General features: G+C 43.8%; 1 protein-coding gene across 1 annotated transcript in view; it reads left to right on the top strand.

The window, feature by feature from the left end:
* Positions 1-27,512, top strand: part of LOC133965003 (raftlin-like) — a 72,535-nt gene that overhangs the window by 16,594 nt on the left and 28,429 nt on the right. Inside the window, exons 2-4 of the mRNA XM_062399365.1 lie at positions 7,171-7,348; positions 17,096-17,204; positions 22,395-22,866. Coding sequence (XP_062255349.1) covers positions 7,171-7,348; positions 17,096-17,204; positions 22,395-22,866 — 759 coding nt within the window. The remainder of the gene's footprint in view (positions 1-7,170; positions 7,349-17,095; positions 17,205-22,394; positions 22,867-27,512) is intronic.

Below are 27,512 nucleotides of genomic sequence, written 5' to 3'. Positions count from 1 at the left end.
GTCAGTCTGACACTTTGACGTCTCTTCCTTGTGCTAGTTCTTCATTTATTTATTTATTTGTCTCATCACATAAATTTCCATGTAACTTGGATCCATCCTGAAGATTGAATTTCCTGACTAGTGCCATTATCAGCTCACAATTTCACTTTGCCCCAAACTTTGATTTATGACCCAATAAATGTCTTTCTCCTCCAACACGTCTGGGTTAAGTGATGATTAGGAAATGTTAGCAAGGGGCTGATATGCTGAACATGTTCATTATACCCGGTAAGAAGAAGTAAGATGTTATTTATGTGAAGTAAAAGTTGTTTTCCGGAGCTCATCCTGTTTCGGTATCACACCCCTGGTACCTTGGTCTGTAGAGGAGAGAAAAATCCACATGTGGAGTCAGAGAAAAGAGGTTAAGAGCCAAAGTGACCCCTCATAGATTTTGCACTTCTCAACACAATGTGGGGAATGGATGGAGGGATGGAGGGATGGAGGGGCTCGCAGGGGGCAGGCAGCTGCAGAAAGAAAGCAGAGGTGTAAGGCAGTGGGGAAGATTCCCTGTGAGGAGTGGAGAGAAAAAGGAAAAGGGTAAATGTGCAGGGGAGCCAAGCAGAGAGGCTTCCTCCTCCTCCTCCTCCTCCTCCTCCTCCTCCTCCTCCTCCTCCTCCTCCTCCTCCTCCTCCTCCTCCTGTGGCAGAGGGGTGAGAGAAATGGGAGCTGAGGGAGAGGAGAGCGGATATAAAGGAGGTGGCGGCAGGGAGGACAGAGAAGCTACTGGCATTTCCATTTTGAGCCTGTATCAAGCCTAATGACTCAGGGCAGACCGCTGTGCCCGAGCGAGGGTCCTGCAGGTGGTCCTCACAGGAGAGGAGAGCTCCTGAGGAGAAGGAGGCCGTTTTAATTGGACGCTGAATAACGGTATGACTACTTCACAGGGAGAGAATAGTGGGGAGGTCCTTTCAGAGGCAGAAGGCCAGTGTGTTCGTGCTCTGTTCCATTTATTAAGACTGTATGAAGGTGCACGTGGTTGTAAAAGGTTGAAAAGGAAACATGCATTATGGTATTACAGAGCGATAATGTGGGATATTAAAATTATAAATAGGCAGTTCCAACTGGTGTATGATCACTGGGCTTTTGGAACAGTATTCATGTGCGAGTCCTTTGTTTGGGTTGCATCTTGTGCTCTTCCAACCTGTAGACGTACATGCATGTGCACAAGCATACAACATACAATGACAACAATAAACAAGCAACAGAAACAGATTACGAGCTCATTTAAGAACCCCTTGTTAGCTCGTAGCTGCTCAACCAGACTCTGGGCGACTCGTGAATTTAAATAACTCTCCTAGCAGCTCTATTTTGGTCGAAACCCTTTTTCACGAGCCAATCACTGAAGGTGTTTGTGTGTTGTTTGGAGCTCTGACCGAAAAACCAGAGTAGCTCAAAGCTCCGTCAACAGTGAGCTGAAATACACAAGAACATGTTGAAGTGATGCAACCTGCAGTCATGTTGTCGGGGGATCACAAACTGTGTATAAAGGTGGACGACGTGTTTCACTTCCTGCTGCTTCCCAAGAAGGAAGCAGAAATAACCTGGATACTGGTGCTGCTGTGTTGATGATGATGGTAATGTGACTTGGAGCCTGGATCTGCACAGTAGCATTCACTGACACACGTGTTTGTCCAATCACGTCAGTCTCACCTGTCAATCATGATGTCTCAACCCGTTATTATAGCGTCCAGCGATCAGACATCATGGCGACAACACCCTGACTAAAATGACAGGTTATAAAAGCAGCATTTCTCTAAACCTCTCCTTCATCTTACAGAAGAAGAATTCCCAGTCCGAGATGCCGTTCCCCAGTATGAGCACATCAGCTGCTAATTGAGTCATTACTATTAGCAGAAAACAAACAATTCTCTAATCACGATGAGATGAGATGAGACGGTAGCTGCAGGATCAGAATCCTCTTGCACTGGGTGGCTAATATATGCCTGGCTATTCCCCCCCCCATGCAAATGTGGTCAAACCAATTCCCCCAGAGGTGGCGCGGTGCACAAGTGTGTGTGTATCTGTGTGTGTGTGTGCAGAGCCCCAATCTTTCAGCTTATTAATTTCCTATTTACCCATTTATTTCTTAAATGTGTTGAGTGATGGAAGCGCGGCAGCCGGCAGCTCAGAGGTGCTTACAAGGCGGATGGATTTGAAAAGGGGAAGTGAGCGGCGAGTCAGAGAAAGGATTTCCATTCAACGTTGAAGGATCCTGTTTCTTTTATTATTCATGGAAAGAGAGAATTATCCACGGGAAGCAGCGTGAGCGAACACGGGCGTCTCGCTGTGCCGCCTGTTCAGGACACTTGTCCTGTTCGGGGCTTTTGTGCCCTGCTCAAGGGCAGACTTTCTCAGACAGGGAACAGTGCTTCTATTTATTTCTTTTTCTATGCGTTTTCTTTTTGTTGGAGGGATTCGAACTGCTGGCCTCAGAGTCACGGAGCCTTTATCTGTACGTCATTCTGTACCTATCTCGGAGACCATGATTAGTGGCGTGTGTGTGTGGGGGGGGGGGGGGGGGGGGGTCCCTGCAGAGAGATGAGCTGCCAATACGGTACTATATACTGTCAGGTGTTAGGGACTCTTTGCTGACTCATCTGGCAAGCTGCAGCACAGGCCCAGTGAAACACATGCAAACACTGTCTTTATAGACTCTTCTGCAGCTTTCACACTATGACTCAGTGTCTCTAACTGGACTTTTTGGTTTGTTTGTTCTGTATTTTTTTGCCTGAAGCAACACAAGTCCACCAGGGCAGCCCCTTGATTTGTTTTAATGCAGAATAGTGTTTTCTGAACTCCTGCTGATTTCATGTTATGAAGATGAGTTTGAAGATGTTTTAAAATGCAGCCTGGACAGATGGTGGACTTGTTAAAAAGCAAGTCAGTGTGTGTGTTGTGTAACAAACAGGAGTCACTTCCAGGGTCTCACCTCTGTGATGATAGGTTGTGATGGTACTGAAGTGATTTAAATCATCTCCTGAGTTCCAGATCTTATCTAATTTCTGAGCAACATTAAAACATGTCTCATTCACAAGCTTTTTAATAGTTATGAGTGTGTTTGTGTCATTAGTTGCTCGAGCGATAAACAAATATTTTCTTTCATCTTCTTCTTTGTTTTCCATTCTACTCTTTTATTTCCCGTCCTTTCCTCCTCCTGATCTCTGCTCTGTCGTCTTTGTGTGATCGGCAAACAGCTTCCGCCGATCTCCACCTCCTGGACTCGGACTCTACAGAATTATTCACGGGGGAACAGGAAAACACCGACAGACGCGATCAGATTTTGTTTGTGTAAATACAAGACTAATGAATCATAAATGGATTCCATCCAGAAGTGAGACACGAGGAGCGAGGGGCACTTCTGATTCCATGTGATGAGTCAGTTAAAGATGTGTGGCCGTGTGTGGAGCGCCAGGGGAATAAATGGGACGGCTGTTTATTATTTATTCTGCTCCTGAAATGAACCCTCTCAGGCATGCATATGAAAAACTGCATGTTTACATCTTCACTCTGAACGGAATGTTGAGGCCTCTGCTGTATTCACACAAACACACACACACACACACACACACACACACAAACACACACACACACACACAAACACAAACACACACACACACACACACACAAACACACACACACACACACACACACACACACACACACTTTCATTCATCATCTTATTATTTTTAGAATCTCTCCATTTTCACACATTTGCTCTTGAATAAGGAAGTCATCTCCCCACTCTCCACCCAGAGGTCCACCTAGCAGCTGCTCTGGAGCTTTCAGTCGTGTTGCATGATCCTCGTCAGCAGATGGATTTCATCAACTCGTCGTGGAATCATATGCATTTATTTCAGGACTTCTCATCCATTTCAATAAACAGGGAACCAGTTCTCCAGCGGCTGGGAATCATCTCAGCTCAATCACAACAACAGTTCAGTTCAGGTCGTTCGTCCTGAGCCGAGCTTCACTGAACTTTGAATAAACATGTGAACGGCTCTTTGTGTAGCAGCGGTGGCTTCTGGGTTTCTGGCCTGAATCTCTCTGCAGAGATTTATCATAAACAAACTCTTTATACTCACTCAACACAACAGTTATTCTGACCCTTGACCTGTGATCCACCACAAACGGCGGCTAACTGGTTAGCATCGCTCCTTCTCCATGTGTTCATTTCATACATGGCCCCAGTTTAGCTCCCCCCCACCCTGTTTTTTGTTGATTGCCCTTCACTTACACAATTTTCCAGAAAACCAATTTGTTAGTTGTCAGCCCGAAGCCTCTTTGTTTGTTTTTCTCATTATTTGTCACGATTTGTTCCTTTGGGAGTTCAAGGCCTCTTCTGTTGATATTTGCGAGAAACCTTCTTCCGGGGGAAACAAAAAAAAGTCGAAGTGAAGTAATTGGCTGCGGGTTCGACACCTGAGGTTTTCCCTGCTCCTTCAAAGGCCTTAATGTTCTCAGCACAGAACCTCAGCGCTGACACGTGCGGCGCTGATTCGCTTTCATCTGCACCAACAAAGCGATTCTCCGTGGATAACAAGATTTAAGAGGAAGAGTAAACATCTTAAACAACAACGAGAGGTTCGGAAAAAACATTTCCCGGACAACACTCTGCTCCGGAGGCAGCGTGACAAATAAAAAAATTGGTTTTGATAAATAAATGCACAGCCTGTGTATGTTAAGGCCTCTGGATAAAATTAACAGCAGCTCACACAGCGATTAAAGCCAAGTGAAGTCGCCAGCGGCTGTGTTCCCACCGCCTAATTGAAACCATTCCTTATTTACTCATCTCAACTAAGGGGATGAGAGAGCAAGCAAAGACGGTTTCATTTTCCACTTAATATCCACCGCCTCGCGAACTGTGATTACGATTAATTCCATTTCCACAGGCAGGCACTGGTGGAGGGTGGGGTAGGAGAGGGAGCAGGCGGAGGGGGGGGGGGGGGGGGGGGGGGCAGATATGTTTAAGCAGTTTGCAATGGCGACCTATTTCTTTGTGTTAATGTCTTCATGTCTTGTAACTTCTAAGGCTCCTGCGTTACGGCGCAATGGAACAGAGCGTGATTGAGAAATTTGAGTATTTTTAGCCTAAGCACTCACTCACCCTGAGGGGACAGCATCTTCTCCTTCTTCTTCTTCTCCTTTTTCTTTTCCTTCTTCTTCTTCTTCTTCTTCTTCTTCTTCTCCTCCTAATTCTTCTTCTTCTTCTCCTCTGCCTCTTCAGTGGTTTCATAATGAACCTCTGGAATTTTTGCCTGGAAGGAAGAGTCGGGGATGAACTGAATCAGCTCCCGCTACATCTCGGGGGCGGCTGCTGATTGGCTGGTTGTGTTGCACGCTGCAAAGAATGAATGAAGGGAGCAAACGGGAGAGAAAGAAAGTTTCCATGCAAAATGATTTAGGTGAAAGGGATCTATTGGGGTAAATGGAATATAAAATAATAAATAAATCCGTCACTAATGTTTAAAGAGCAACATGTTGTTATCACAGGAGCTTGTTCGCTGTGAAACACTTTCTTTGTACCGAGCGTTAATAAATTACACATGTGTAACACAGAGAGCACAGATCCATTAACATCAAACAAGCAACTACACCCTGATGTCAGACTGAGACCGACTGACCTGGATTTACCCCCCCGACGGCCTCATGTTGACACAGCTTGAAATTATGAACAATTCTTGCAGATTTTTCATTCCATCATCATTATCGCCTTATTTACAGTGTGACACACTTAGATTCTCCCAGACTCCAGATGTACAACACAGATGTTACGTTAGCTTCCCTTGTGTCCCGTGCGTCGCTCGCCCTCCGGCCGACCTCCCGGTGAACTTCTGTGCTCGGAATCTTTCCCATAGATCCGAACCTTTGGCTCTGCATGGTTTCATTGACTCTAATTTGCTGCAGCCGCATTTCCCACGTCTTGTGACAGCTTGTACAGACAACCAGCCCCCCCCCCCTCCCTCCCTGGTCTCTCTCTCTCTCTCTCTCTCTCCCCCTCTGCATCCAGCTCTTTGTCTTGGCGCTCTCCCACCCACCCCAGCTGTTTGGCCTGCAGTGAATGTCACCTCGTACAGTGCGGCCTCTGGGATCCCAGCCGCCATCAATCCAGTGCAAAGCGTTGTCTCGATCATCGTGTCTCTAACTTCTATCCTCTATCCTCTCTTCCTCTCTTTACTGACCTCTTCCTCCATCTTCCCCTTCTGTCTCCCTCCAACATTAAGTGCTTTATTACCTTCTAATCTCATTGCTTCTATTCCTGGACCTGAACCGACCTCTGATTGGCTGATGTTGCCTCACAGTAGATGTTTGTGGCTCCTCGATGGTCCCATCCCCTGCAGAGGGAGACTGGGAGAATATCATGTGGAGAAAAGTCCTTTTCACTGCTCTATCTCTAAAACATCGCTGTTTTTAGAGCAGCCGTCCACTCGGTGATTGCAGCTCATTAATGTCAGGGCCCTCGTCCGCTCTACAGCCATGTTGAGCTCGGAGGAATCACAGTAAGTGTCAGAATGTTGAAGCTGCTGTGATACAGAAGCAATCAGCTCTGATTGGATTTTGATCCCGTCTTATTAACTCCCAGATTGAGGGGATGGAGCAAAACGCGTGATTCTAATTGCAAAAAAACAAACTGGGACTGAATCTAAAATCACCGTCGGTATCTGAATTGCAAATCTTTATTCAGCCTGATGAAAAATAAATGACAGAGGACAAAAACAAACCATATTCAGAGATGTTTCTCAACGTCTCTCGAACTGAAGGTTAAATGATGTTGGAGAGTGGGAGAGTATCGTCACTTCCTGTTTTGCTCTCGCATCATTTAATCTGATCATTAGCAACATAAGCATCAATGGGAAACCATTGTGGCCAGGGGTCAAAGGTCAAGGTCACTCCCCATTGTATCTACCATATCAGGGGAAGTGATGAAGCTGAACCCAAGAAACCATCTCTTCACTGTTCTGCTGTTGCACATATCATTTTATACACTTTCTCCAGAACATCGAAGACGAAAGCAGCTCAGCAATTTGCACCAAGCAGCAACATGTGTGAATCCCTCAAAAAATAACAAACATGATAAATCATTCCGCAACACAAACAGTTTGGTCTCACACCCGTCTCCTCTGTGTCCCTCAGGTGGGACGTCCACTCTGCACCTCTCGTCCGTGCGGGAGCTGCCATGTCAGCTGCAGGAGCTCTACCAGCAGGGCTTCGTCCTGGCGGCGGTTCACCCGTTCGTCCACCCCTGTGGACCAGAATCGAACAGCCCGCCGCACCAGCTCTACCGGGCCATACTGGTCCGACTCAACGACGGGTAAGAGCCACAGCACTTTTGATATTTAACTGTATAAAATGTTGTTTATGTACTCATGAGGTATTTAAGAATCATAAACAAATATGTGGCATTGCTCACATTGTTTTTTTGGGGGAGTAATCCTAGGTTGTGACCAGTAAAGGAAGACGTCCTTAATTAAAACTAATGTACTCTACTTAACAAAGGTGGGGGGCCAGGTCATCATCTTCCAGGGGCCCCAGATGTCTCAGTGAGGCCCCCGGGAACACGACCTTTGTTATCACAATATGATGAAGCCATTACAGTCACTTTAGAAAAACATGCTGAGATTACTAATGCACCTTAATTGGAGTCATTATGCAGAAAACAACATGTCGTGGGAATCGGATCTTTCTTTATCTTCCTGTGTTTAATGGCACAAATTACTATTCTAGCTGGGTTGGAAGTGATTTTTAAGGTTCATATCATAATTCAACATGTTTCCGGCCATTGCGTTATATTTCAAGTTCTTTCTATGAGGATACATGGAGGCAGAGATATTTTCCAGCTTGACATCCACCTCAGCCTGGTTCATTTAACATTTCATATCAGTTGTTCAACCTTTCGCTGCAAAGCGTCTCAACATCTGCTCGCGGCGCGGCGAGCTGTCCTGCGGGCAGTTTGATTGGATGTGAGTCAGCCATAATCTCAGTCCCGCATCTCCAGTCCCCTCAGTGCTCCGGCCAAAACCAGCTGTATGGCCCAAAGCCACGGCCGACCCCCCCCACCCTACTTCTGCCCTCCAGCCCTGTGACCGAGCCCCCCCTGTGCTGGCAGCTGCAGGGGGTGGGGGTGCACTTCAGTGAACGGCACGGCGCCAACTGGGAGCAGCTCCAAGTGTGTTTGAAGGGCACGGAGGGGCAGTGATGGACAGGGGGGGGGGGGGCGGAGTTCGCTCTTCGTGTGGTCAGAATCTGTCTCCGTGGCCTTTGGGAAAAACCCAGAATGTGTTCGAAAGAGCCCCAGAGGTCATGAAACCTGATCTGCTTATTCAGCACCACGTACTGTAAAGTCACTTTAGGCAAAAACCACGACAGTCAAAAGGTTCGAGGCCCCAGTGGCTGATCTGTCTGCAGCTCTGACTCAGTGTGTGTGTGTGTGTGTGTGTGTGTGTGTGTGTGTGCGTGTGTGTGTGTGGGTACACTTGTACCTTTGCATGTGAAATGGTTCAGTACTTCCTCCACCACTGTCCAGGGACGTGTGTGTTTGCTGAATGTGAGCATGTGACGTATAATTGTTCTAATAAGATTTACACACTAACTTTGTTGTGTTAAGATTATGATTTATTTATACAATATATAATTATATACCCATATGAATGACATTGTTGTGGATGAATCTTTCGACTGGAACTCCTTTGCCGATGTCAGGGTACATTTCTGTATAACGACAAAACCATTCCCGTAATTTCCTCGGTGCCGAGCGTGAACATGACAACGCTGCCGCTAATCTCCATTGACATTTCAGTCCTTTAGCTAACGCTCTCCCCCACAGCGACAGTGCATTAACAAAAAAAACAATACCCGCTATCACAAGCAGCCGAGAGTAAGGAGTGTAATAATCAGAGCCGCTGGTAGTTCTGCTGCAACCAGAGAGAAATCATGTTGGAAAAAAATGACACTAAGAACACAATATGAAAAAGTAAACACAGAATTAATGTGAAAATGGATTTTTGTTGGTGTTGTTCTCAGAAAGTGAAACGAGAACGAAGCGTCAGATCCAGGAGGCAGACGAACGACGACCAGGGGGAATTGAGATGAAGCTGAGATGAAATAAAACAAGATGAAACCTTTTTGGGGGATCCCTGTGGGAGAGTTACAAAGGTTTCAAAGTAAAATATGATAACTTCAATGCAAGCAGGGCAGAAAACAAAAGCACGAAAGATAAGAGCGCTGAAAATAAAACCGTCAAAAAGGAAATTAATTGGTCTGTACAAATGGATTCTGGGGATAATTGAAATTCCTGTGAGGGGGAAAGCAAAACTTATATCTTGAAGAAGATTCGTTTTCAGGTTAGAGCCAAGTGTCTAAACATTTCTGTGTCTGTTCCCCCTGCTGGTGTTTGTTGGAGAAATTCCCCTCAGAAGAAACCATGCACGGCTTCTTCTTGTCTTACAGCGAGAGAAACAACTTCACCGCGGCGTGAGATCATTCATCACAGGAGAAACATGACAACTTCATTTCAGACTTTCACTTTTATCCTTATTTACTGTAATTTTGCCGGAGTTGAGCGATGCAAGGCGTTGGGATGTTTCCTGTTTACTGTCAATCACCTGACGGCTGCGATTCAGACAGGAAAACTCTGTTCATCAGGAGGATCGGTTCATTTAAAGCTCAAGTTCAGATTTAAAAGATTAAAAAAGATATATTATTCCATTACATCAAGTCCTTAATAACAAAATAAAACAACTTTAGTAAACGATTGTTAGAGTGTCTTAATCTGTCATTTCTATGGTGAGGGTCTGGTTAGATTTTACTTTTCAAACTACTTAGTTAAGGTTAAATTAAGATTGTGGTCATGATTAACTCATGATAATATGATGTAGCTAAAATAACACGTGCCAAAAACTATGCAAGATAGGATTGTGCAGGTTTTTGCATGTAACTCAATATTTTTGCCTTATTGAACAACATTGATGATTTATTTATATTATATCAGCTTTACTGTTCTGTCCTCACATCTGCAACTTGTATTTTTTGATTTAATAATACTTTTTGGGGTTTTTGGGTCCAATACGTTTATATACAGGATCCTTTTTAAGCTTATTTTCTACATTGTTTACAGTGTTTGAACCGAAACCATTTGTTGACATTGAAAACGGACTTTCAATCAAATGATGGACGAGTTTTGAAAGACTTTAAGATCAGTTTGTATTTTCATCAACTGTCTTTATAACATATAACAACAGATATGACACCATCACATGATTAACACTGAAGGATCAGTATTCTACCAACAGGCTCCACTTCCCATTCACCCTGTTTATTAATGAGTGAATTTTGTCTTTTCTGATCCAGAGGGACCCTGAGGTGTTTTTATCAGCTGCTGTCGAGGCAGAGGGGGGGGGGGGGGGGGGGGGGTCACATGCAACAGTGGCCATGGGCTCGAATCCTCTCTGAGTGTTTTAGGGTCTAGTGGAGTGGAGGTGTTTGATCCTGAGTGACAGTTTCACAGGAGAAGACGCTCGAGCAGGTATCACGACTCCAAGGTGTCATAAGACAAATCTGTGGAGTTTTTGTTTTTACTTTTGTTTACAAGTGACAGAGCATTTTAAGTTTGCTGATAGGATGTTTCTGGAAAATGGACATGGACTCTGGAAAGTGAAGCCAATTTAAAAACTATTAAACGACCAGCATTGGGCAACTTCACTGGTTGTCAGAAAGTCTGCTTCTAGAAATCTATGAGAAAATGACTCTTCTTACTTCTCACTGGATTTCTAAAGTCTAAATTTTTAGTATCAAGTCGTTTTCATAACTGCATGATGTTAATTTTGTGAATTATTGTCCAGTTTTGAGTCAAATAGAAGAAAAAGCACTGTTTGCATTGGAGCGTAGATACCATGTGATTGACAGCTGTCACCATCCAATGGGTGCAGTGTCCCAGTCAGGCTCCACCCCCCTGCTCCTCCAAATATGGTCACTTCTGGTGAGATGTTGATGGCCAAGACGACAACAGCGTTTCACAAACAAATGGGTGACATCACTCATGTGCTATGTGTGTGTGAACGGTGTGAGATGGCAAAAGTGCTGCATTTAGATGAGAATGTGTGCGTCAGTGGATGAATGGGACTTGAACTGAAAAGCACTTTTAGAGGTCGTTTAGACTTTAACGCATATATTTAAATTCAGTCCATTCATCAATTTAACCAGGAGAGTTTCGTGCTCATCCCCGTCTCGGAACTGAGTACGACATTATCTTATTCCTAAAACGTGACTTTTACTTTTCTATAGATCCTTATAACTTCATAGTAAATGTGTAGACAAACTCTAGGACTGGATTCCACCTATTGTGGGTTGAAGAAAGCATTTTGGAAGGTCATGTAGTTGAAATGCCGAGCAGCTTATCTCGCTTCCCTCGCTGCAGATTGTTTCCATTAGTAATCACCTCCCATGCTGTTGTGTAGAACACCTCAGGCTCACTTTCCTCACGCACATACATTTGTCCAGTCGCTGTTCACCGCGGCGAAACCGGACCGCGGAAATATTGATTCTGCATGAATAGGCTGCAGCTGAATGGACTGCATATCTTTTCTTCTTCTGTATTTAAGACACACCAGCCTTGCTCCGGAGAAAAAGACGCCACAAGGTGCGAGGGGGGGGGGGGCAGAAATGAAAATCACAGCTGGGTGGAGAGGGCTGGGCAGACAGAAGGAGGCTGAATGGGATTTTTTTTTTTTTTAAAGGAGAGGGAGATATTGAGTGAAAAGGGCAGAGGAGAGTATGGTTCTTTCATGGCACCGGCCAAAAGCAGGGCCCGGGCTTTATCTCCAGGGTCTGTCACCGTGTAGACAGCTGCTCGCAGGGGAATCCAAAATCTGCAGGGGGAAAAATGAAGGAAGAGAAATAAGACAAGCAAAGCGTCTCCTCTCCTGAGCCGTTTTGCTGTCAAGACCCTTGGAATCAAAGGGAGGCAGTTGTGGGACAGAACGCATGACAGCGAGCCGCCAGTGATCCGTCCGTCCAAACACAACTTCTTTTCACGGCTGTAAGGAAAACAAAAAACAAAAAAATCAAGGTGGAGGAGCCGACTGCTGAACAGCCGCTGTAAACGCGTCTTAATTTAACATGCACAGTCTGCGTGTGGACACAATCCCAGTGCCCAGTCTCTAAAGTATAAGCCTCAGAGTGAAGGGCTCAGCCAACAAGGCACTTAACATGGAGGGGTTGATGCTGCAGGAGCCCGTGCACAGTCTGGAACTACACAGAGGTTGTGTAGGTACAGCGGCATGTCATCTGTACATGTTAAAACACTGTCACCCGCCTGACACATCCGGTTAAGTGGGTTATAACTTTAGAAAACCTTTTGACGGCAATTTGTCACCGGCGGCGGACGTCTCCCGCTTACAAGAAGAAGAGAAAAAAAAAAACTGCACTGCGGACAGAATGGATTGGACCGTTTGAAAATCTTAAAATGTCAACTGTCAAATTTTCCCAGTGTTCAATTTGGTTTGCGATGGAATAGGGTTACAGTTCAGCAGGCAATGTCTGATGGGATATATTCATCATTATTGGGTAATTGCAAGGCGCTCCTGTGTGCTCAGGAAGAGAGATGGGTGGAGAGAGAGGGAGAGAGAGAGAGAGAGAGAGAGAGAGAGAGAGAGAGAGAGAGAGATGGAGATGATGGAGATGGTGGAAAAAATAAAGGTGCAGACTCCAAAAAAACCATTAGCGGGACTTGCTGTGGTGAAATTATTCATGAATGTGTGAAAATGGGACATAAGAGGAGGTGCTCTATGTTATTAAAACTCTGTGAGAGCAGTTTAGATGCTCTCTGTCGTCAACGGGATGGAGAGATGTCTGACACAACTCTGTTCCTGATTCAAAAAGAGCAGGAGCAGAATTAAAAAAAATTCACCAAAGTTCATTGACGACAATTTGAATATTTGCATTCAGCTTCAGACTTTCTTCCTGGAGGAGAAGAAAAGAAAAGCTTTTATCAGACGAGAGCGATTCACCTCCTCTCAAGTAATTTTCTGAGACGGGTGGCGTCAAGTTAATGATTTATAATGTTTCACAGGATGTGCACTTTTGTGTACTACGTCTGAAAATACATCTGATCCGACTCCTTGTCTCCAGTGGAATACGGTCCTGTGCACGAGAAGTGACGCACGTGTGATTTTCAGAAGCCGTACGAGAAGGAGCGGGTCGTTAGCGATGAAGTCTCTGAAAGCCCGTCTGATTAATGCCTTTGTGAGCTAATTGCAAGTCAGCAGGTGGTTGGTTCTCTGAGTATTGATGAAAATGACGTGACATTTGAACAGAGTTAATTGTGCCTGTGTGTCAGCGTCGGTCAGTCCCGTCTGTTCGGTGTCAGCAGAAATATTTCTAAAGAGCTGTGTCATTTCTTTACAGAGTTTTGTGGTCTCCTAAGGATTCAGGTGAATTCAGGGGATTTTTTAGGCAAATATCTCGACAACTTTTGGATAGTTTGGAATGAAATTGGAGGAACAATCCCAACACGAGAGATTCAAAGAGTCTGGAGATGGCTGGACTCTTATGTGCCACCATGAGTTTTCACTTATTCTGTGAAATAATCTGACATTTCATAATTTTCCATTCAGAACCATGATCAGATCAAAGTTTTCCTTTTTGTAAATAGCTTTTTTTCACAAAATTCCATTCCTGATACTGTGAAGTGCAGAATCACCGAATCACAGTTGTAGATCCTTGGTCTTTAAGAAGTTAAAATCATAAAAAGGATTTGTTTTAAACCCTAAAGAAAGTCAACTTCTAACTTTTGTTTCCCAATCTCAACGTCTCCAGCGGTGGTCGTTAGCATGAGTGATGAGCAGACAAGTACAAGAGCAGCAGCCGTAGAAAATCAATTAACAGAAAGACCAAGATGAATTTCTCTAACAAGCAAACATCTCAAGATTCAAATCAAATCTTTTTTCTTAGTTCCACTGTAAAGAAGAAACACAGTAATATGTCACTACGGTTTCTTTTCACGCCCCGACGAACACAAATTGGATGCGAGTTTACAAATGATGGAGCCGCCACACAGATGAAGCAGATCCCTAAGCAAGCCATTATAAGGTGGTGCACAGTTTCCATGTGAACGTTCATCTCTGGGGGGAGTGATTAGTCCAACACAAGATGTTCTACAGCGAAACAAAGCACCTGACCCATCTGTGAGCAGGCAAAAGGGGATGCATTCTAGCAGGTGTATTCACCCGGGAGGGGGAGGCCAGGTGGGGGGGCGGACGGGCAGGGCGGGCATTTGACACCCGTCTAACCACGCGAGGCCTCCGAGGTTGACAGCCGGCGCCGCACGCTGCATTAAAAGTCACCGTCTCACACAGAGAAGATGGACTGCAGGTGATGCGGCTGCTATTTTTAATCCGAGGCCCCCCCCCCCAGGACCGAGTGCACCATTTGAATGGTTGTGCTCCGGCAGCTCTGTCCTCCTCTGTGATGCTCTGCCAGCTGAAGTCTCCCTCCCTTCAGCTTCACTCCCCAAAAAGATTTATTCACCGTCTGAAAAGAGGTGACAACATCTCCGGGCTAAAAATATTTTTTTATGGCAAATTATCACGCTTAAGTGCCAGATTTTAAATTAAAAATCCCTCTGTGAAGCACTGAATTACTTTCATTATATTAGTAGATTATGAACGATGACTTTTAATTCCTCCCCTAAAATACATTCCGTTCGTTATGAATCATTTTATTATCCTTTGAAGCTGCCTGTCACTTTGCAGCACACGGGGGGTTGGGGGGGTTGCACCTGCAGACCCCTGAACAGAGCTTTACCCAAACATGCTGTTTAAGGTCTATTGTGCAACTGGGATCATTTATAATGTGAGGGAACTAAACGACTCTCAGCTGGAGGGTGTGAAGTCAGTCGGCCCAGTTCCAGCGACAGCGATGCGTGTCACTGAGTCAGGTGGAGTCAGGTGGAGTCAGGTGGAGTCAGGTGGAGTCAGGTGGTGATGATGGTTTTGCTTCTGTTACTGGTGCAGTGATATGAGTCAGGGTCATTAACTGTTCCCTGAAGACTGACAGAAAGACTCAGGTCTGGATTTAGAGTAAATCACGCGATGACTTTCAAACTGTGGGATTGTGATTGATGAGGGGAAACAGTATTTTCGCTCATTTATTCAGATGCTGAAATGACAAATAAAGAACAATACAGATATATTCTGACAATGCAGACAGAAGGAAAGCAGGTGAGGCTCAACAGAGAGACACAGTGAGAAGATGTAACAACGCTCACTTTTCTCTGGGGATCTCTGTGAGTGCAGCGTAGACAAGTCTTTGTCTACAGACTCGATCAGTTTGGGAAAACTTTAAAGAGCCACTCCAGGGGCCTGGAGACTGCACTTTCTTAAGAGTGCACTTTTGTCAGGGAAAGCCTGTGTGACAAGCGAGCGGCTTAAGGTTTGAAAGATGGGTGTTAACCAGGCGGGGAGGGCTTAATGAAAGAGGATATGGAGTTGCATCATGGGAAAAGCATGGACTCGTGTTTTTGTCGGGACTAACAGTCGAGATAACTCCCCTGTGACATCGCTTTTAACCATTTCATTTCTAAATCCGTCTAGTGGAAGTTACCACGTGATCATGAAATGTGCATTTCATGCGAGCAACAACAAATCAAAATCAGGGTTTACTGCAAGAAATTTGCTGTGCTGTGTTTGTGCAATAATAGGTATATAAAATATAAGAACATAAATATCATATCACCAGGGACGGGATTGTGCAAGGTACAATTGACTTTGTCAATGATTTTCTTGAAAGCATTTTTTGAATTTCTTCCTTGCTGAGATGATGAGATTGACTTTTATATCCAAAGCTAAATATGTAGCAGCATAAAGGAGGGAAAACATTATGTACAGGTTAAATAAAACAAATTCATACACCATCTCATCTAAAGAGCATTAACACACCATGTGCTTGTTTTCTACGGATCTTTCACACCCGCCTTGTTTTGTTTGCAACTTTAGACTTTTCAGTTTAGTCAGAACCACAATTACAAGTTTTAAAGATGCCTGAGACTCATGAAAAACATTGTTCTATTCACTTTATTTAAAAAATATGTAACTACAATACCAGAATTGACAACACATATCAAGTATCGTTGGATGAGTCATGTAAAGAAAAACGTAATCTGTTGTTTAATTTATACATTTGTACTTTCAGGATGCAAGACTTGTTTTCTTTCTATTTCCACAAGTTGTTAGTAGCTGAAACAAGAGCGGCTCAATCTGCATCCAGTGACAGTGGGAAACGAATCCCTGTGGTAATGCATTAGGGACAAGCTCCTTGCGTGAAACTGGAAGGTGAAATAACAGCCTGTCACACAGACACCGGCTTGCACGCATTCATCCTTTAGCCTCTTTCACATCAGGGTTCCGTGTAAAAGTCAGAGCTCACGCAGAGCACTCGCACACACAGCCCTGCACACAATCACACACACACACACACACGCATTACTGTAGCTGCACGCACACTGAGGAAAAGGGTGTGTGAGGCTGCTTCTCCTTGTCAACAGGATGAGAAGCTGAGAGGTGGAAGCTGGGGCATTAGTCTCCCCGGGGCTCGCTCTGGGATTTCCTCCAGAGGACAGAATGGGGAAAATACAGCAGCATATAAATAGATTGTCCCGGCTCAGAAATACTGATGGCCTCAGTGAGGAGGGCTGAGGGAGGGGAAGGGGGCGGCTGCATTGAATTTCCTGCTCTCTGTTCTCTCCATGTGTTTGCTTTCATCCATGTGGATCTTTGTCTCACTTAAGTGTTTTATTGTATTTTTCCCCCGCCTCCCACGGGGCACCACTAACATTTACAAAGCTTCCGGAGGCAGTGTAATTTGTTGATAGGGGGTTATTTTTGCATTATAGATTTGTGTGTGAATAGTAAACTGTTCACAGATGCTTTATTTTTGTTAATGTTAGGATTTGAGGGGTTTGTGAACGTGTGCGTGTTAATGCATGAACAACCTCGTGCATCCTGAGTCCAGCAGGCTGACAGGCTGAAAACTCATTGTCCTCTCTTCCCCGCTGTGGTGCCTGCAGGGCGGAGAGGAGCCAGCCGGCGTGCCCACCGTACAAACTGCAGCTGGAGGAGTGTCTGACTGCCGGCCAGGTGCCCACCCCTGAGCTCATCCAGGGCTATGTCAAGAAGGTAAGGGGCCGCTTTGCAAATGCCAAGCTGAAGGTTTTGTCGGTTTGTGCCCAGCTGGAAGCAGAGATGGAACAGAAAGGGAGGGAGGACTGAGAGAGAGAGAGAGAGAGAGAGAGAGAGAGAGAGAGAGAGAGAGAGAGAGAGAAATGGTAATTGTCTTTATAAATAAATGGCGAAATGTGGATTCTAACATCAAATACTGAGTCAGAACATCTAAAGGAAGAACATGTGTCTCTCAGGGCTCCATTGCCTCCGTGCAGAATACAAACTAACTGAAATGGCTTTGTTCAGCGCGTCACCTCGTCTCAAGGTCCAGAGGAACGCAATGTTTGTTTACATTTGGGTTTCAGCTAATCGAGCACATGGCTAAAAGTGCCGGCACACGTCTGTCAGGCTGCAGATGTTTTATCGCAGCTTGTCAAAGAACGCTAGGAGCGGCATGACAATAAATTAATGTTTATTAAACTTAATTGCCACTTTAAACATAATAAAGAAAACTGAGGATGTGTATATTTTTGTGGCAGTTGCTTTGAAAGTTTGATTTTGTTGCTTCTGCTCCGTGTTGACAGGCTCCTTTCTGATCATTACGTCTTCGAGGCTCAAAGTTCTTACATGCTTGAGCCAGAGTAATAAACAGGATGTCACTTTGAGCTAAAAGCATAAACAGATGAAAGTCTTGTCAGAGATCCTACATCTCAATCCCAAATTGATCAGATTTGTGTGAAACTCGCTGCACTTTATCATTTTTTACACCAATTACATCAGTCAAAGTCAGACAGGAGGTAGTGGACGGAGCAGCCGAGGGTTTTTCAGAGTAAAAGTCCTGTGAAACCAACCTGTCGAAAATAATTTTTCCAAACGTCAGACTAAACCGAAACACCCAGTTAGAAATTATATACCCAAATTCAAAATGTGCTCTGAACCAACTAATGAGCAGAAATATATTTAACTTGTTCCTGCACTTCACAGTTCACACCTTCCAGTTCACCTCTAAAGAACACGTTTCCCCTGCTGTAATGAAAGCGCCCCTGGAGGTAATAGCAAGTCGGCTTGGATCCTTTTGAGTATTATACATATTCACACTGGGATAAGAGCCCCTCACCATTATAACAGGACTCTACCTCAACTGATTATTCTTAATGTGATCTGGCCTTATTCAGGTCTTGGGCCAGTCTGGGGTAAAATAAGTGGAGTGGACCTGTGGAGACGTGTAATACAGCTCTTTAATTTCAGAGAAAGGGATAATACAGCAGTGCTGAAGTATTCCATTAGTCCAGAACTTATAAAAGTATAAGAAGCTAAATGTATTACGAAGAATGGCCTATTTGAGGGTGTTGAATTACTGATGCATTGATTTTAAAACGCATTTTCATAGTGTTGCAACTCGTGATAAAACCACCTCTTAATATTGTGTTTGTATTACATTCAACGCAATTCATAACTGTAGATTTTTGTTTGTGTGTTTGCCTCACAAACCTCTTTTAAAAACACATACATCTTATTTAGGGTCTAGAGGAGAAAAGATACACACAAAAAATAAAGAGAAAACTGAAGAAAATAAACAGACTTACAGAACTATTACATTGACTTGATAAAGAGCTTTTTTACGGCTTTTTCCAGATAACTTGCTAATCTATGAGTTTCATATGGAAACAGACAACTCCGACAAAATCAGTATCTTCACAAAATAAGTTAATCATAGGTTTAATGAATGTAGATGAGTAAAAGAAGAAATATTTCCCTCTGAAATGAAGAAGATTGCATAATTTAATTTATAAGTTGCATAAAATGAAAATGACAGTGACATCTGACTTCCTGGAAATTGTATTTGAGTACCTTACTAAAGCAAATGCACATTTTCCACCTGAGTTGGAGCGAGTTGAGAAATTCAAATGATTGTAAAGGTTAGTTATTTTTAGTCCCATAATCCTGATATCTCCCTGAAATCATTTAAAAATCTGCCTCAAAGACATCGTGGTGTGTGAGAATCTACTCCTGGCTTCATATAGAATTAAACATTTGCACGTATCACATTTTAAAATACACTATATTGCTCATTTGTAGTTCTCCCTGCAACACATCTGAATGTATTTATGCAATACTCTAGTCTAATGGTTCTCTACCCTAATGGTTCAAGGCTAATCGCTAATTAGCAAACCAAATAATTTTCTATATCATCCATAGAGGAGATGAAAGCATGAAAGATGTGAAATCCCAGTGTCCCCTGATCTGGAACTGAGGCCACTGGTATGATGCTCTGATGTAGAAACCACAGCTCAGATGAAACACACGCTGACCCACCTTCCTCTCCTGTGTGTCACTGACGCTGCGTCACCGCGATTCAACCCTCCTGCCTAATCTGTGTATTACCGACTGCTGCGCCGGCCTTTGAAGCCTCACTCCTGAACCTTTCTGTACGTTTTGCCCTGCGATTAGTCATGCAACCGCCGTCCTGTAGGACCTCATTACTGTTGGTTATCATTTTAATCTACTGAGCCGCTACAGGCCTGCTGGAGCTGGAGGAGGAGGAGGAGGGGGAGGAGGAAGAGGAGGGGGAGGAGGAGGAGGAGGAGGAGGCGAGGCTAGAAATCTATTAAAAAAGAAAGTGGACATGGATGAGTGGTGGAGGAGTGAGTGGAGAAGTCCATTCCCTTCCGCCCTCTCTTTCCGCTTCTGTTTCTCTCTCTTTCTTCATCGCCTGTTTTATCCTCTCATTTTCTTTTCTCTCTCTCCACCACTGTCTCAATCTCCACATCCATCCCTCTGCCTCTCCCCCTGTCATCTCTTCCCTCGCTCTCCCTACGCCTTGCTTAATCTCTCTCTCCGGGGTTTTCATCTTGACCTTCAGACACCTTCTCCTGGTGCCACTTTAATAACTTACGTGGGGGGGAAATAGGAAATGTGGTCTCAAGTCAAAATTGAAATGGGCTTTTTTTTTTTTTTTTTGCTCGCACTGCGGGGCTGTTGATATTCATGCAGCAGAATGAGGGGAAGCAGCTTCCAGAATATTTTTTAATAAGTTTGTGCTCTGCATCATTTGGGTTAATGAACAGATATTACGTGATGCAAAGTTTCATTTTCTGACCTCGAAACCTTGTTTTTCTGACCCGAGGTGGTTTCACTCTGAGCCGCACTAACTTATGTGAGGATATGAGGAGTTCAGAAGAATACTAATTTGATTTTATCCTCCATTTATTCTATTAATCCCAGTTATGCATGAGGGACACGGCACTGTAACTAAGAACCAGTCTCACTTATAGTCGACTCCTTAACATCCTTCAGATTCCCTTTAGCTGGTGTCCTTAACTTTTTAATTAAAACTTATCTTAATCCACATCATCTGATAGACATGTCAATTGTAGCCTGTAGACATTTAATACACATGTATGAGTATCTTTAATCATCTAACTCTTGCCTTCTAAGTTTAATCTCATATGTTTAAGGTATAAGAAAAGCATAAAGTTCCATTATTCTTAATATATTTAGTAATCAGCTAATATAGCCCAAACAACATATCAGCATTTATGTGTTAGCCAGTATAAAAACTTTACTTCTACAGAACGTGTGTTTATGTTTTCATCTTATATGTTTTTATTTCCTTATTAAGTTATATATACTTGGGTGTATTTGTTAACTGTCAAATAAATGTATTTGTCATTATGGTTTTACTACGGAATGATAAAACCATTGCCTAAATGTTTTTAAATTTACATGTTGGCTGATTTATCAGTATCATAAATGTTATTTAATCAGAATCAGCCCTGAAAAGATCAATATCATTATATTCTTCAGTTTTTGTGTATTTCAGAAACATGTTTACATGGAACTCACCTTAATTTGAGATCTAAGTAGTTTGATCAAATGATAAAACTGAGACTATTTGGTAATCGAATCCTTCTTCACTGATATAAACTCATGTGTTGTTGCTGCTTTATTGACATCTGCCTCGATGCTGCTCTGTTGTCAGGGGACAACAGAAAAGAAGAAATCAAGTGTGAATGTTTCTACTTTGTCATACAAGAGATTTAATGGAACGACAATCATAGTAATAATAAAATAATAATGGCACTAAAAATAAATCCAATCATTACAGCCCACTATTTGAATCTTCTGTGCCATCAACTGCAGCGACATTAGAGAGTCAGAGCCATTCATCTCCACCCGCGACCGCCTGCATTACCATTAAATGAGATACAACAGTTGCTTTCTTTTATCTCTGCAATTCCATTTCAACATATTGGTATGAGGAATATGAGGCGGAAGCACTCAGAGAGCATTCACTGATATTAAACAATATGGCTGCAAAAACAACGTGGCTGTTTTCCAATTTAATTTCATAGTGAAGAACCTGCGATTTGATTTGATTTTTATTCTCTTCCTTCACTGGGGAGAGAGAGAGAGGGATGTGCGCCCCTTCGGCTCGTGGGCCGGGGCAGAACTGGGAGAATGGCGTCATTAACATTCTCTGACAGTTAACGTTTCAATCTCGCTTTGTGGCAGAATCCTAATATTGACAATAAAGTGCCAGATGACAATAAGACACAGAGAGAGAGAGATGAAAAGTGGAGCGATGGATTTGGGAGGCGGCCCGGGCCTGACGAGGGTCGCGGCCGCTCCGATCTAATCAGCAGCTGTGTGATTGGAGAACCTGCTGGAGGGGAACAAAAAGAAACGAGGAACAAATGAGATCGAACAGATGCAGAGGAGTCAACAATTCAATTTTTTTCGATAACTGATGTTTAACTATTTCTGAAAGTTGGGATCAGTTTGATATCTCCTGGGAAATATGTTCCGCTTCAGAGCTTCGTCTTTTGCATTTTTGGCATTTGCCCAAAGCCGGAATCTGATTGCAGCTGCAGCTTCACGACTGAAACAACCAACAACATAACCAATCAAATCAACTGAATCAACTAAAAATTATGTATTTTTATCTGCCTGTCAGTTTACCGTTTAGTGGACTAAGCATTTAGTGTCTAAAATGAAATGTTTATCTGTTCCTAAAGATATATGAGAAGGAATATCAGTAGCTATCCAAATTTGAAAGCTGAAAGAGAGATTTAAAAATAAGGAAATGTATTGATTTCATATATTTTATTTGATTAATCATTTTAGCACTTATCAAATCATAAAGCAGCATTTTTCATTATTGTTCTAGCTTTGAAATGTAGTTTTTTTTCTTGCTCCTAACAGCAGATCCAGGATGCCGCTGACCAGGGGGTGAAGTTTATTGGATTTGTCCAGGAGCCCTACGGGGCCCCATGCACCACCATCAGAGAACCAGACACCCCCTCCCTCTCCCTGCACTCCAGCCCCAGCTCGCTGCTCGGTTCCTTGGGCAGCTGCAGCCCCTCGAACCCCTCGAGTCCCACGAACCACGCAGAACCCGTAGCTGAGGCCAAGATGGCTGCGGACAAAGAGGGAGGCGGGGAACCCTCGTGCGAGGCCCTGGAAGGAGCTCAGAGCGGGGGGGAGAAGAATCACAGCGAGAACACTGGGAACCATTCGGGGAGCCGGGTGGGAGGCGAGGGCTCGCCTGCTACGTCTCCGGTGTCAGAGCTGGAGGTGGAGCTGAGGGAGGAGAACTCGCCGTGTCACAATAACAACAAAGATGGTGGCACGGAGACAAAGGAGCGGCCGAGGTACCGGCAGCGGAGAGGAGACGGTGAGTGGTTTCAATGGTTACCATCATAAACTCTACCGAAAATGAAAATCACATGATGAGCAGAAAGAAAATAATGGAAATGTGGGATTTAAAGTCTGCAAAGAAGGAATAAGGTTATTTGCATATATTTACAGGAATGTTTTTTTAGTAAAATTTGATATTTCAGATTCTAAAGGTTCAATTCACCCAAATAACCACTAGAGCTTTGCTGTTTTATGTGTCCAGGATACTGAAACTCTATCTGTACAACCTGAATACAAACAGAGGAGTGAGACACAGCTTGTATAGCTAATCCACGAAAAAATACACTCAGCTGTTTTTAATGGAGATATAACTTGTGTATGACCCAGCTGGTCCCAGTGAGGTCAGTGGATTTCACCTCCATCTGTGTCAGAGCGAGAAATCTCAGCAGCAAATATCTCAAATCCTATTGTCTTCCTTGTGAAATGGCCGAACTGAGCCTTTGAAACAAAGCTGCAGCGGTCATCCCGCGGGGCTGTAATTAAAGGTCAAATTTTTTACTTTAAAACTTTACAAGACTCTTAATTCAGAATGACACGAGACCAGCGACCGGTTCACCAGCTATCCCTGTGAATTAAACCGACAGGCATAATGAGGAATAATAATTACGATAATTAAAGGTCAAAGCTTCCAGCTGTGAAGGACAATACGTAGCCGCTGCTCCGCTCTGTGCTCTGGATCTCAGGCACTGTTGTCCGAGCAAGTAAACACAGGCTGCGTTCATAGGACTGTGTTTTTATTTGAAAATGAATCAACTCTGCTTTTGCCGTTTTAGAGAGATCAAAACAGAGAATTTAGGAAATGCTAGTAGTCCTGTTTTAGTTTGAAAACTCTAGTGCTAACGAGGCCCTATCACAACTGCTTGCTAATTGGATCTTTCCTGTCTCTTTCTCTGATTCGTCCGGCTCCTATCACATGACCCCTGACAACAATCGATAATCAATCACAGGCTTTGACGACCCTGTTGTCTTAAATTCTGCATTTTACAACGACACAACCTTTAACCTGCATAGTTGACAAGCTAGTATTCACGTATTTCCTGTTAACACCGGCATATTTGATATTTGAAAACGCTGTACGAGTTTTGTGTTGCGTGTTTGAACACATTCCCACCTGTGAGCGTCTTCATCAAACCACAATCAGCTGCTGGTCCCAGACAAGATATCACAGTTGGGTGATGAAATCCCTTGCTCAAGGGCATCACTACAAACGGTAGCTTCTCTAGTCGCCCATTCAGAGAGTCCCAGTGACAGCCCCTAATCGTGAGCCAACATCTTTCTAGATATCAGTGTGACTGTGCTTCGTTTGAAGCGTTTGTACCTTTTGGCTGTTTGACTGAAGAACCGCGTGGTGCCGCAGATCCCTCTTGAAACACTTGGCAACTGAGGAGGTGTCATTTCCCGCTATTGCCTCAATCTTACACAACAATATGCCGCCTTGGGATATAATCCTCTTTACACAGAAAGAATCATATTATAGCTGCGGTGCATTAGAACTCACACTAACAGCTGATGAGGCAGGGAGTCTGTGAAATTCAACACAACCGCTTTTTGCCGTGTTATTTTGTATTTCTTCGGGAATCTGCAGAATTCATGGCTCACTATTTCTTCCCAGATACGAGTTGTACACAGCTTCACCTCTATGACTTATTCATGATAGCACCGGTGTTGAAATTAGCTCAGACGTTTATAGTTTCAACTTTATTCGAGCATTTCAGATTAACAGATGGAGACGCCCACCACCCTCCTCCTCCTCTTCCTCCTCCTGCTCCTCTCTTGTCCTCACACAAAAACTATTTATGATGTGTTTCGGGGGAAATGTGCAAACTGTGCATTAGACACACGTCCCAGTGGGAGTGTTAACGTCTGTGTGTGTGTGTGTGTGTGTGTGTGCACCTAATGTACAGTTTGTAATGCGATTAGGTTCAAAACACCTAATACTCGGTGATGCATAATGGCTGTCGTCTTTGGTGTGTGCGCTTTGTGCTTCTGGTTGCGTCCTCATATATATATGCATATTTTGTGGTAACACACACTTGGCATCACAGCAGACCACAGCCCACTGGTCCATCTGGGCCTCCCTACAGTGCATTTTGCAGTGAGATAATCCCCCATCGCCTCGTCCTCTACCTCCCTCGGCTTCGCAGCTCCCTTCTCAACCCCCACCTCCGCCGCCCCCAAACCGCTCTGACAACGCCAGCAGCAGCGGAGTGGCAGCCAGCCGGGGCGGTAAGGGAGCCTGCCAAGCTGCCATGTCCCTCTCTGCTAATGCCCAGTCTGCCGAGGAGGCCCGGGAGTCTCGGACGCTGCCGGCTTGTCCGCGCTAATCCTCAGATCTGGAGGTGGACGCTCGTGCGAGTGCTGGCAGCCGAGCCGGCGAAAGTCTGCGGCTTTCTTGATAAAGGAACACCATCGCCGAGACCGTGGCCCCGGATAGAAACTGAGCCCTTAAGTGTGGGGACTGAAATGCGGTTGTAGAAGTCTGGATAAGACGAGTCTGTCTCATAAAAGTTAAAACCAATTTGCATGAGCGAAGAAAAAAATACACGTTTTGTCAGAAATAAAATGCCAAGTGGATTATTTTTTTATGAAGATAGAGAGGAAACGTTTGGCCTGAAACTACTAAAGCATGAGAATCACTTGTGTGGTTATGTTTAGGCGCCTCGAAGCACATAGATCAGAGTCAGTGAGAGGTTGAACTATAAGATCGAACACACTGACCTTTTCAATATGTAACTTGAACCCCATCTGCCCTAATCATGACCAAAGGTTTCAGCTGCAGCCTTTGTTTTATACGTCCACTCTGTCCTATTCTATTATTTCCTTTTCTATAAGAGTGAGGTCTTTACCTTGTTTGATTTCACATTCTGATTTTCTTATTCTTTCACTTTCTTATGTATGTGCATTTGCTTTTCTTCTTTAAGAGTCTTGTATGGGTGCTTACTTTAGGTTTCAAGCACTTACCCTCCTGCACAACTTTATTTACACACTCAACTGACAGACCCACAACAGAGCCGAAGCTCATTGAGTGCAAGCGCAAGGTTTCGAGTGAAAGCGTAGCAAAATCAAAACTTGAAATTAATCAATTCTTGCTCTAAAGACGCTCTTGAATAAAGATCTGAAAAAATAAACCATGAGAAGCTCAACCAAACATCAAATAAAAGGGGATTTTGATGCACAATCAACATTCACAGATGCCGGGGGAAGTTTCTTCACACAACTACAAACCTTTAAGCCTTAAACAAACTGCACAACATGAAGTAAAGACCTTTTATCTCAGAAATAATCCTGACATGCGTCAGTCTGAAGTCGTGGTCAGTTTGCCAGAGGAGTCTTTTTCAGCTGCTCGCTCTTTATCCTAGAGCTCAGTGTTATCTCTGCTCAGATGGGATCAGTGTCCAGCTCCTCAGATTACAAGAGAGAAATTCAAACATTGAAATGATGACATGTCACGCTGGAGCGCCACATCGCCAAGATCGCGTCGAGCCGGCGACCTCGTCAGTTGGACGGCCGAGCTGCTGTCAGATCAGCCTTTGATGCAACTCACTTCCAACCTCCTCATGAAGCTCGTTCTCTCGCTGGCCCGGCGGCTCCATCGACTTCATGCGTCGGGTCAGCTGCACAGACTCTATTCTCCGAGGCTTAGAAGTCGTCTGTTGATGTAATGAATTCACGTGATGAGGTTCGAAGCACTTGCATGCACGCTTGTGTGTGTGTGTGAGAGAGAGTGTGTCTGTGTGTGTCTGTGCGTGTGTGTGTATGGAAGTAGATCTATAAATATTAATTAATTAGGGCATTAAGTAAGATTTTACTTCCAGGCCTGTAATAATTCTCGGAAACATTAATAAAGTCATTGATGAGGAAAAATGAATTTGCCGTAAGGTGACATTTATGGCTTTAATATCTTGTTCTTGCTATAAACGCCAAAAAGTGAATAACACCAGCGTCTTATTGCCCCTTTTTAATGGTGAATTATCACCTCTCCGCCAGATCTTGGCTCTGGAGATATTAAATATGTTCTTTTTGTTATAATCTTTGCATATCATATGCAGACCGGTCAGGCACAAGTGGTGACCTTGAGCGGGAAGATTTATTTTAGAGATTTACGTTGTTTTGTCATGGAGCTCACAAAAGACCCACTATAAGTTCACCTTACGTTCTTCTTCATCATAAAATATCAGCTCATCTGCCAGTTTTATAGTTTTCTGATATAGAGTTATTGATCTAAAGCATCTAAAACATGAACATGAAACTGGTTTTAAATCCAGATTCACACAGTGAGGAGATAGTGAACCCACAACCTTGTTATTATTTTGCAGAAAATCTCCTCATCCGCCAGGAGGTTGAGGCCTCGGGGCAAAGATGGCAGCTACATGCTTTCCTCTTCGGTGAAGAATCTTACAAACAGTCGCCTGGATCATTTAATAATTTGATTTACTCCAAAACTCTCACGTGTGCAAAACCAAGTGCAACGAGCCAGCTCATACTGTATTGTGTTATTTCTTTGTCTTTAAGGGTTTTATTAATATACTGCCACTTTAATTAGAACAGTTTATACCCTTGTAATTACCTCAGAGGTTATATCATTTGGTTGGTTTGTTTATAAGGAAGATTATGCAGAACTCA

The sequence above is a fragment of the Platichthys flesus genome, chromosome 11 (assembly GCF_949316205.1).
Source record: "Platichthys flesus chromosome 11, fPlaFle2.1, whole genome shotgun sequence".
In the NCBI taxonomy this organism is placed as follows: domain Eukaryota; kingdom Metazoa; phylum Chordata; class Actinopteri; order Pleuronectiformes; family Pleuronectidae; genus Platichthys; species Platichthys flesus.
This window is presented reverse-complemented; position numbering and strand designations above follow the sequence as displayed.